Source organism: Nilaparvata lugens, chromosome 6, assembly GCF_014356525.2.
Source record: "Nilaparvata lugens isolate BPH chromosome 6, ASM1435652v1, whole genome shotgun sequence".
Lineage (NCBI taxonomy): Eukaryota > Metazoa > Arthropoda > Insecta > Hemiptera > Delphacidae > Nilaparvata > Nilaparvata lugens.
This window is the reverse complement of record NC_052509.1, coordinates 25,271,981-25,283,152: the sequence shown is the minus strand read 5'-3', so window position 1 is coordinate 25,283,152 and position 11,172 is coordinate 25,271,981. Positions and strand designations below refer to the sequence as shown.

The window sequence follows — 11,172 nt, the reverse complement described above, 5'->3', positions numbered from 1 at the left end:
GCAGCTCCTGTAATGACGGTCTCATTATGACTGAAATATTTTTGTGAAGATAAATATAGTGTTTGGGTGATAATATGAATCTAAGACTAGAATCAGTAATCATTCCTTTGAAAGGAATGAAGCTATGCATTTTGACAGTTTGTCAAACATCTACGAGAGCACCGGGGTAGAACTGGTCTAATAGTGGAGTGACACTGAAGGGGTGTGAATAAGTGAGTCAACAATCTTGCTGAGAAAAAACGTTAATTGGAAGAGATTGACGATACAAATCTTCTCAAAGGTACGTTTTCTTTTGTGCGTGAATGCCAACGTTGACCATGACAGGGTGAGGATCTCAGATTGGGTTGATTTCAATAATCTGTCTAAATAATCTGAAACATTGTTTTAATGGGGAGGTTAAGTTTATACCTTCAAACGTCAATATTTTGATATTATACGAAATTTTTTACTCGAGCAAGTCGTGTGGGCATTTAGCATCCATCATATTAGGGACACCAGCTACCCAGTCAGTAAAGGCTACCAAATTCTGGCGGTCAGTTGGTGTCTCTTTCTGGTTGCCAGGTTGGTCACCTCTGAGACACCACCATTGGTACTGCAACTTGCCTCACACACTATTGGTGTTCCAGTGGCAACTCAGACTTGTATCTCAATGTGAAAAGGGTCTGTAAGTATTAATAAGAGTATGAAGGTGATAGTGTCTATGAGGGTATGTATTTCTACGATATCAAATAGGGAAGAGTATTGATTTTATGGCATAACTTGAAATATACTGAACCTCAAATCAAGCAAGTGGAATGTACACAAATTCCATTTAGATAGATCTAAATCTCAAATGAAAAATGCAGGTCAACCTGCTGGTCTCATTTCTCGATTATTCAGTCATGGGTCCAGACGAGTGAGCGAAGCTAGCTCCAGGGGAAGCTATACCATAGATTTGAAACCCCAGAATGAAGCACATAATTATGTAGATAAGAGCTTTGCTAAACTAAGATTTGAACCTTTTCTGTTCATTTTCGTTTTTGAGAAAGGTTAGGGAACGAAGAATCACGCTGGAAGACGCCGGAACGTGGATCTACCTGTCAAATTTGAACTTACAATAGGCTAGATATTTTGAATTGAGTTCCATCATGTTTTTTATAAAATAGAAATATGTTCATATTGCACTAAAACCAGCTTGTTTCAAGTAGCTGTAATTCTTAGAAATTAATTATTATTGATCGATTGATGATATTGAGTCCTTAATTCCCTCTCAGTATATAATTTAGACTTTCTCATGATTTTTTAGACTTCACTGTCCACTGTCAGAGCATCGTTATACATGCGCCTTTTCGTGCCGTATCTTTGTATTGCTTCTGTAGTTCTCATTATTAATACACATTTCTACAGATTCACTCGAATCAACATAATCTAATCACTTATTACTTCATGTAGAAAAATTATTGGTCCATTCCATTAGTTTCATTGATTTATGTCAAGAAAATCATTTCCATACGTTGCAGCAGATTGGTTGTACATCCTATACTATTAAACGAGCAGCTTCTGTTTATATGTTTAGATGTTTGTATTTCACTGGATCTCGAAAACGGCTCTAACGATTCTCAAGAAATTCAGAACATAAAAGGTTTATAATATAAAGATTCGATTGCACTATGTCTCATCGCTGGGAAAACTCGCTGAAGGACATTAAAAGGATAATTATTATTCATCCTTGGAAAAACAGCTGATAGTAATTATTTCGTCGTCTGTTGGTGATGGGAGTGAGTGATCGACTTCATGTGTGTGGGACTGTGTCAAAATTATGACTCAGCTTCTGAACTCTTGTAATCATTCAATCAGGTACTTAGTGCCAGTTGCAAAAAACCTGGGTTATTTTCAATCCTGATTAATTACAGTGGATCCATCTTTTTGAAATGGTCTTCTCAGATTTAGTTCACGTGAAATTAATCAGGATTAAAATTTAACCGGTTTTTGTGCAACTGGGCCTTTGTGAGGGAAATTTTTGCATTCCTCTGGGAATTAATCTCAATTTACTGTGATTAGATAGAACACTTCTGTATGAATGTTATTATAATTTATTCTTTCGTAATGAATTTTTCATGCTTTTGTACTCCAGAGCGAAGATCGGTCCCTGATATTTTATTCAATAAAATTGATGAGAGTTTGAGAAGTTCTAAGCATCAGCTGGGAAAATTGATAAAAGAGTTTATTATCATTGAAACTTTCCATTTACATTGTTTCAGAACTATAATATCTGAAGTATTAGATAAAAAAATGGTAAGTAAATTGATCGATTTTTTCTAATATTTTTAGTTTCATGAGGGGAACAGATGGGAACTCTGTTCAATAATGTATACGGTCTATAAACTATCCTCCTAGTAAGTTTCTCTGGAATGATAAGCGATCAAGAGTAGAGCTCAAGAGTTGGGAAGATTTGTGTTCAATAATAGGCTTACCCAGGAGAGAAACAGGAGGCTGGAGTAAGTTATTAAGTATACTGTATTTTATGGACACTCCAAGACACTTCAAGGGATGAACTTTTTTTCTGAGCACAAAATAAGAATGTAAGTTTTCTTCAAGGAATGATTGCTGAAAAATAACCCAGCTAGCCAGCTAGCACCCTACTAATTGAAGAGGGTTCATGAACAAAACTAGAGTATAATCAGACTGGAAAACACCAATCTAAATTTATATACAGAAAATATTCCTTTTCTCTGAATAATAATATTTAACTGGATCTCACCCAAATAATACAGTTTATTTTTATTAACAGTATTGGTGCAAATGTGTGTAATTTTTCATCGTTTTCTATCAATTATTTTTCACTTACATTTCTGTTCTCATGAGAAAAACGTGCAGACATCTAGAGCCGAAGCTGAGAAAAAGACATTTCCAACTTCTTCAATATGTTCAAATTCACACACTGGAATAAGCCAAGAGTCTTCTTTAATAATCTCGAGCTTATCCTATATAACAGTGTAACGTGTTATTGTTGTTCATAGTGAATAATGATTCTAGTTCTATATAATTTCTTTGTAGTATCTAATATGTGGTATTTGATATTATCAAGCATGTTATAATCGAAAGAAATCTCTTTTCCACCTCATAGATATTATTGCAGAGCACCGATTTCATGCGCAAGTTCATCAATTTGCTCCGCTACGATGGAGCCAACAGTTCTCTCAATTTCATCTTGTTTACCATCTCTGAGTTTCTGGTGCTGTCAAACATTCTCCTGGTATTCTTGAATGAAACAGACAACGTGGAAAAATGTGTTCTAGCAGCAAAAGACTTTGTAACGTTGGCATACTTCTACACAAGTATGTACAAGCGATTCCAGCAACCACAAGCAGGCATAAGATTGACTGAGACAATTGAGGAAGAGTACCTCATCGACTGCTATCGTCTGGATTACAACGAACAAAAATGGAGAGACATAAAACAGCATTACGAGAACAACAGGAGTCATTTAGAACAGACGGGCCGTTTATTCAACATATTGACCATATCATGTATGGCTGGAATAACAACCAGATACGCCATTTTTGATTTAGCAAAGTTATTTTTTGGAGGTAGATCGATGAGAGGCAAGCCAACTCCTTTCGTCGCATATATTCCGCCCGACGTCGACCAGACAGATTTTCTCGTTTACATATTCGTGTTGCAAGTTTTTCTAACAGCTATACTTCATATGGAAGGTTATTTCATAAACTGCGCCCTGTTCCAATGTTCCCAAAAAATATTGACAAACTTTGAGGCGATGTACATTATCATAGATCATATAGCTGAGAACTATCCAAGTTCTTCATCACTTGACTTTTATGACAAAAATATTGAACAAGCGAGAAATAATGGGTTCTTCAACACTGATAATGCACGAACAGAAAAGCTTCGAGAAGATATGAGACTCCTGGTTAGATCTCACCAGCATCTTAACAGGTGAGATAGTAGAAGAAGATTTATAGAAAATACTCAATCATGGTAGTAATGAATACTGAGAAGACTTTATTTTTTTAAGAATATTTTATCCACCTAATTGATTCTCAGAATAATGTGCACTTGCCCATAATGTGGTTTCGAACTGGCCCTATCTATTAATGTTTCCGGCCCCATTTGGGCCCTATTGATTTTTTTAAGGCCCAATTAATGTTTATAACTTCAGGGTCCCTAGAGTTCCTGATTTCCCAACCAGACATGACCGAATATTTCCAGCCAGGTAACTCTCATAGAGACGTTAAACTGTCAGTCCCGGCTAAAGCAAAAAGGTTGTAAGGACTGGCAAAGCTCACTGACAACAGCGCTATTTGTCAGCAAAAGTAGTAACAATGATGAGCGTCTTATGAAAATGATGGCAGACTTCGATGGCTCGAATGATGGTTCGCGTTCCAGATTTGATTAGCTGATGAAAAATATTCGAATAACATCAAATACTTGCAAATAATATGTATATTTTTCTTATTTGTATATTCTACTGATATTAAGTATGTAATAAATGCAGCATACAAACGTTTCTTTCATAAGTTGATCATATTTCTGGCTGAGGTCTCGAATCCAGTTGGCTCAATGACAACTCTTCATGGTTTCTCATCTGAACTCTGACCTTTCACCCTATTCCCAATGTGAGCTTCCCGAATAGAATTTCTTCATTCTCTATTGATTTATACAATAAGTACATCATGAAAATGATAGGGAGAGAAAAAATAAGTTGCTTCCCATTTTATTCAAATGGGCTTACTTTTACTCTCTAGGGAATTTTTTAGTTTATTGATCTCGAGGATGAATTTACCATTATGTTCCAGAGAGTAAAGTAAGTATATAAGACAGTAGGTGGAGGAAAAGTGAATTGCAATCGTTTTCTACACATGGTGATAAAAGTATCGAAGAAGTAGAATCTCACTCACTTGGTGACTAAGGGGAGTGTGAGTAAGGGGAGAGTTCCAACATGAATACAATAATAAATTAAAACGTAGAATAATAATTCAAATCAAATCAAAATTGTTTATTCATCCTTAGTGATAATAACAATAGGGAAAAACTTAGAAATGAGAATTACATTAGAATAATAATACACAGTATTAAACTGAATAATACTATAAAAATAAGGATGGTCCCCGCAAAGTTGAAAAACCTGACCGCAGAGGCAGAGTTTTTGAAAATCTAGATATTCTACAATTTCAGGGAAAAAGATAAAATAAATTAATTCAGTGAAAGGAAACAATGAGAAAATGAATGAAAAATTACTAAATTTGAAAAGAAACTTACTAAACTTAAAAATAAACTAAAAACCAAGGAGGAAAAGGGGAGTAACAGAGGATAGATGAGAAAGCAGAGGGAGACCTAATAAAATTAAGTTTTGTTTTTCAAGATAAATATTGGAGAGGATAAGAGAAAATTTACTTGGCTTTTGCAGCCACTATTAAAATTATTATGTCATTCGAAGCTAACCACTCATTTATAACTCTTACCAGCTTTTTACTCAACTTATTGCTGATCAATTGACGAGAAATTTTATTTATGAGTTTTGATACAATGTATGAGAACTGTCTCCAGCAGATAGATAAATTAGTGTCAGCAACCTGAAAAGTGATGGATGAGGGACGAAGATTATATATATAGATTCACGCAAATTGAATAGATATTTATGTTTGTTCATATAAGCTATGGGAATGGAAAAAATAAAAATCTCTGTACCCTTTTTGAATTACTTTATCACAACATGTTTCAACATTGATGTCATTTTCAAGTCAAGACTGCCAAGTAGCCCTATACAGAAAAGAGATAAGTTATGAGAATTTTAATATACAACTCCGTTACAGTTAGAACCTTGAATTCAAAATGAAGATTTCCACTCGGATAGCGTCTAGGCTTTCCTAGTATGGCTTTGATTAGGGGTTTTTGAATGACAAAAATGTTATCTATATGATTAGAATAAGATCCACCCCAAATTCTAATCCCATATCCCAGATAAGATTGTATATAGGCAAATAGCTTTATAACCTCTTTGTCTCTAACTTGGCTAATATTACAAAACTTACTTATCAGTCAGTTGTACTTATCACTTACTTATCTTACTTAAATGTTAGTTAACCATCTTTAATGTCTCAATCAATATACTTGTAATTTGAACAGCATTGAATGACTCTTGCCACAAAATCCATTCATCATGATAGTAGCTGTAAACAAAAACGTTTTAGTCAAATTTCAGGAAAAAATTAGAATACATCCTTGTAAGATTTACTTTTATACTGTCAGCATTGCATAAATGTTATTGGTGAGGAAAGCTTATTAGTAAAATATTGTACTATATCAGCTTTGATGCCTATAACTACTATGAATATTGAACAAATTGTTTTTTTTTTTTTGCTTCTTTTTTTTAATTCAGATCCGTGAAAAGTTGTGTGAAATGCTTCGAATACGGAATACTTGCATTAAGTGTCCTAATAAGTATGGATACATGCTCTCTCTTTTACTCCATGTTACAGGTAACATAATTCTTTCATTTATTGAATAAAGCATTATAATCATAATACAATTATGACATTGGAGGAAAAACTAGGCTAAGCCTGTACTATTTCTCTCTAAACATTTTGATAAAATGTTAATGTTGTCCAAAAGTTGAGGTTATGTAATCACACACTACTTCGTCTCTTTTTTAATTCAATTAACAAATTTACTTACATGTTAATATATTATCATTGCGAACTAATGACAAATATTTGGATCTCTCTGCTTAGCATCACTCACTTTTTTATATAAAATATTCATTGGAATTTTTGCAATCTGCAATCATTGGATTTCATTGATGAAACCAGTTAATATTCCAGTTGGATAAGATCTGAAAATCCACTAGTACCTGTGATTCAAATAGTTCTAGCAAACATGTGAAAATACCCACATACAACTTGGCAACAAAGAGATCAATTTGCAAAAAACCATAGATATGAATCATTTCAAAAGGTGATATTGAAAAAATCTGGTGTGGTAGTACACTCACACAGCTTTCCTTGCTCATTGAACTGTGAGACCCATTCTTAAACGAGAATAATTCAGGGGAATAACATAATGACGATTGGCTGCAACATATTTGAAACTACGATCAGACTTCTGTATATGTGTATATATAATTGTTTTCAGAGTACTTTTTCCTTTGTGTAAATTGTGAAATACGATGATTTTTTTTCAAAATTCGTCAAAACAAATGGTTACAAAGTCCATTTCTGAAGGATGGGGTGAACCCCCCATTAGTTTCCCAAAAAAGGAGGTTCATGCCAGTTGATAGAGCTGATAAATAACTATAGAGGGTATGAATTTGAAAAAAATCGGTCAAGTCATTTTTGAGAAAATCGTGAAAAACATGTTTTTTTAGTAATTATCCGCCATTTTTCTCAAGAATATTACGGAGCTCCTGCAATTTTCCCATGGAATGAGACTCATGTCAGTTGATAGGGCTTATAAATAGCTATCTATGGTATAAATTTGAAGAAAACCGTTATAGCTGTTTTCGAGAAAACCGTGAAAAACATTGTTTTTACTTTCCTTGCCCTATTACCATAGGTAAGGAAAGTATTGCTTTCCAAAAAAAAACTAAGGTACCCTAATTTCAAGTTTTCTATACGTTTCAAGGTCCCCTGAGTCCAAAAACATGATTTTTGGGTGTTGGTCTGTGTGTGTATGTGTGTGTGTGTGTGTGTGGTGTGTGTGTGTGTGTGTTGTGTGTGTGTGTGTGTGTGTGTGTGTGTGTGTGTGTGTATGTGTATGTGTGTATGTCTGTGAACACGATAACTCCATTCCTAATTAACCGATTGACTTGAAATATCAAACTCAAGGTTTACCATGAGGATCCGACAATAAGGAATTCAATAAAATTCAATTCAAGATGGCGGAAAAAATGGCGGATAATTACTAAAAAAACCATGTTTTTCACGGTTTTCTCGAAAACGGCTTTAACGATTTTCTTCAAATTCATACCATGGATAGCTATTTATAAGCCCTATCAACTGACATCAGTCTCATTTCTGAGAAAATTGCAGAAGTTCCGTAATATTCTTAAGAAAAAGGGCGGATAATCACTGAAAAACCATATTTTTCACGGTTTTCTCGAAAACGGCTTAAACGATTCTCTTCAAATTTATACCATGGATAGCTATTCATGGAAACTATCGACTGACATGAGTCTCATTTCTGGGAAAATTGCAGGAGCTCCGTAATATTCTTGAGAAAAATGGCGGATAATTACTAAAAACCATGTTTTTCACGATTTTCTTAAAAACGACTCGACCGATTTTTTCAAATTCATACCCTGTATAGTTATTTATCGCTCTATCAACTGGCATGAGTCTCCCTCCTGAGAAACTTATGGGGGGTTCACCCCATCCTAGAGAAATGGACAATGTAACCTCCTTCTCGTGCATGAGGTAGGTAGGTAGAGCAGTTTATAAAAAGAACACAATAGTCGAGATATTTCATCTGTAGAACAGCTGTTTTGACGACTTCGGAAAAAATCATCGAATTTCACAATTTACACAAAGGAAAAAGAAATCTGAAAACAATTATATATACACATATAGAGTAGTCTGATCGTAGTTCCTAATTACCGCCAATCGTCATTATGTTATTCCCCTTTATTCTTCTCGTTTGAGAATGAGGCTAACATTTCAATGAGTAAGGAAAGTTTTGTGAGTGTACCACACCAGATTTTTTAGTGATTATCCGCCATTTTTCTCAAGGATATCACGAAGCTCCTGCAATTTTTTCAGAAATGAGACTCATGTCAGTTGATAGGACTCATAAATAGCATAAATATTTAAATGTTTAACATGGTATTAATTTGAAGAGAATCGTTAGAGCCGTTTTCGAGAAAACCGTGAAAAACATGGTTTTTTAGTAATTATCCCCCATTTTGAATTCAATTTCATTGAATTTCTTATTGTCGAATCCTCATGGTAAAAGGACCTTAAGTTTAAAATTTCACACACACACACACACACACACACACACACACACACACACACACACACACACACACACACACACACACACACACACACACACACACACACACACCACACACACACACACACACACACACACACACCACACACACACCACACACACACACACACCACACACACCACACACACACACACACACACACACACACACACACACATACACACACTCACTCACACACACACAGACCAACACCAAAAATCATGTTTTTGGACTAGGGGACATGGAAACGTATAGAAAACTTGAAATTAGGGTACCTTAATCTTTTTTGGAAAGCAGTACTTTCCTTACCCACGGTAATAGGGCAAGGAAAGTAAAAATGAATAGTGTTTTACACCTGGTATATTATATATTAGTTAGTTATTTAGCTCAATAACCTGAAGTGGAACACCTTTTAAACTCAAAGCTTCTTTACAAAGTTTCCTGATTAATAGTTCCCTGATAATAGAAAACTAACAACTATTTAGACACTTAGTTATTTGAATGGAACAAAAATACAAATAATAATTCCTTTGTCGACAGGCAGAAAGTAACATCATAGTCATGAGCTACCTACTATTATGCTCAACCTACACGACTCTATTACTTCTGGTTTATTACATAGGACAGCGTGTTACAAATCAGGTAAATAATACAATATTCATCATAAACTTTAAAACTAATATTATGATATATTTTTAATGTGTTATCTGCAGAGGATTTTTCTCATATAATATTTCAATTGAACGTTATCAATTGAATGTTCTCAATGTTTTTATTTATTTTTTCACAGAATGATCTATTCCGACGAGGACTAGCCAAGCTTCAGTGGATAGGCAAACCGATCTGGTTCAAGCGGACGTTACTCATAATGATGATAAAAGCTAATACTGACATCGAAATAAAACCATACAGCCTTTATGTCCTGAACCTAACATCATACAAAGATGTCAGTCTGATTATCTGTACTTCTTCAAATTTCAGTATTGTATAGGCTAATCTACAACTAATCCAGCGAGACAGTCATAAGAAATCAATCCTCTCTCGCTCTGACTCACTCATCCTCTCTCACTCTCTTCCACTATCACTGCAGTCGCTCTAATTTGGTACAGGTTTGATCAAAATGAAGTGGCCCTTTCTTGTTATGATGTTAGATGAATCTGTACAAGAAAGGAATCTCGTTACCAATTCTCCAGCAAAATAGAGCGAGAGGGAAGTGATGGTGACAGAGGTGTCACGCTTTTGAACTTAGTTCTGGAAACATTTATTTTGTTATTCCACCATTTTATTATGTACTGCATGACAACGATTTCTGTGATTGACTTGAAGAAATTGGCTGTAGATAATAATCATTTCGGGCATTATTAAAAAAAAAAAATCTCATGAATTTCTATTGTGCTGAAGAAATACCTTATTCATGATTTTCCCTTCTTGCTTCTTGCACAACTGATATACTCACTTTACTTTCAATTTTCAGATCATGAAGGCTGCTTTCACTTATGGTAATATAATGTACAGCAGAAAATCAACTTAGTGCTGTCAGACAATACTGATGAAATTCGATAAAGAAGGATTTTGAGGAATCTGCTAATGTGCCCAAACTTTGATATACATAATACATGTATTACTAACAATGCATTTATAGCGATAAAGATCTGAGTGAATTTGTGGTTGTGAATTTATAATTTGAAGTGTGTATTTTAGAGTGAACTCAAATTTGTACTTCGATTCCAAGTGAGTCAATGTATATTATGGTTTTTCATCAATATCAATAATTATTATTGATGGAACAGAAATTAATAAGAGTGTCATGCATTTATTTTTACTGTACATCGATTTGGAATTATGTTTCTTGTTCTTCTAAACCTACTCCCTATTAGATGAGGACGGCAAAATATTTTTTTCGCATTTTAGTTCTGGTCAACTTTTGTTCTGGTCCCATAAGATCAATGTAATCTTTCAAAACCGATAACACTCTTTTATGAACAAAAATTCACATTTTAACCTATATGTCATTAGTAAAAGAATTCATGACAATTGATCATGAAAAGTATCTGTGATAGGTTGAATAATAGCAGAGTAGATTCTGTTTTGAAAGTAGGACTGATGATTTTCAGTCTCGGAATTCACAAATGAGAGCACAGGAAAGTTCTCAATAAAGAGCATTGCTCAGTGCGATTGTCAAGA

The 11,172-nt window shown here is 34.4% G+C and overlaps 1 protein-coding gene across 1 annotated transcript; it reads left to right on the top strand.

Moving 5' to 3' along the window:
• The first annotated feature begins 3,130 nt into the window (after positions 1-3,130).
• LOC120352005 lies at positions 3,131-10,777 on the top strand. Its single transcript, XM_039431403.1, has 5 exons — positions 3,131-3,936; positions 6,380-6,479; positions 9,529-9,630; positions 9,779-9,934; positions 10,463-10,777. The coding sequence occupies exons 1-5, from the start codon at positions 3,131-3,133 to the stop codon at positions 10,517-10,519; spliced, it is 1,221 nt and encodes a 406-aa protein (XP_039287337.1). The 3' UTR covers positions 10,520-10,777.
• Positions 10,778-11,172: the final 395 nt, after the last annotated feature.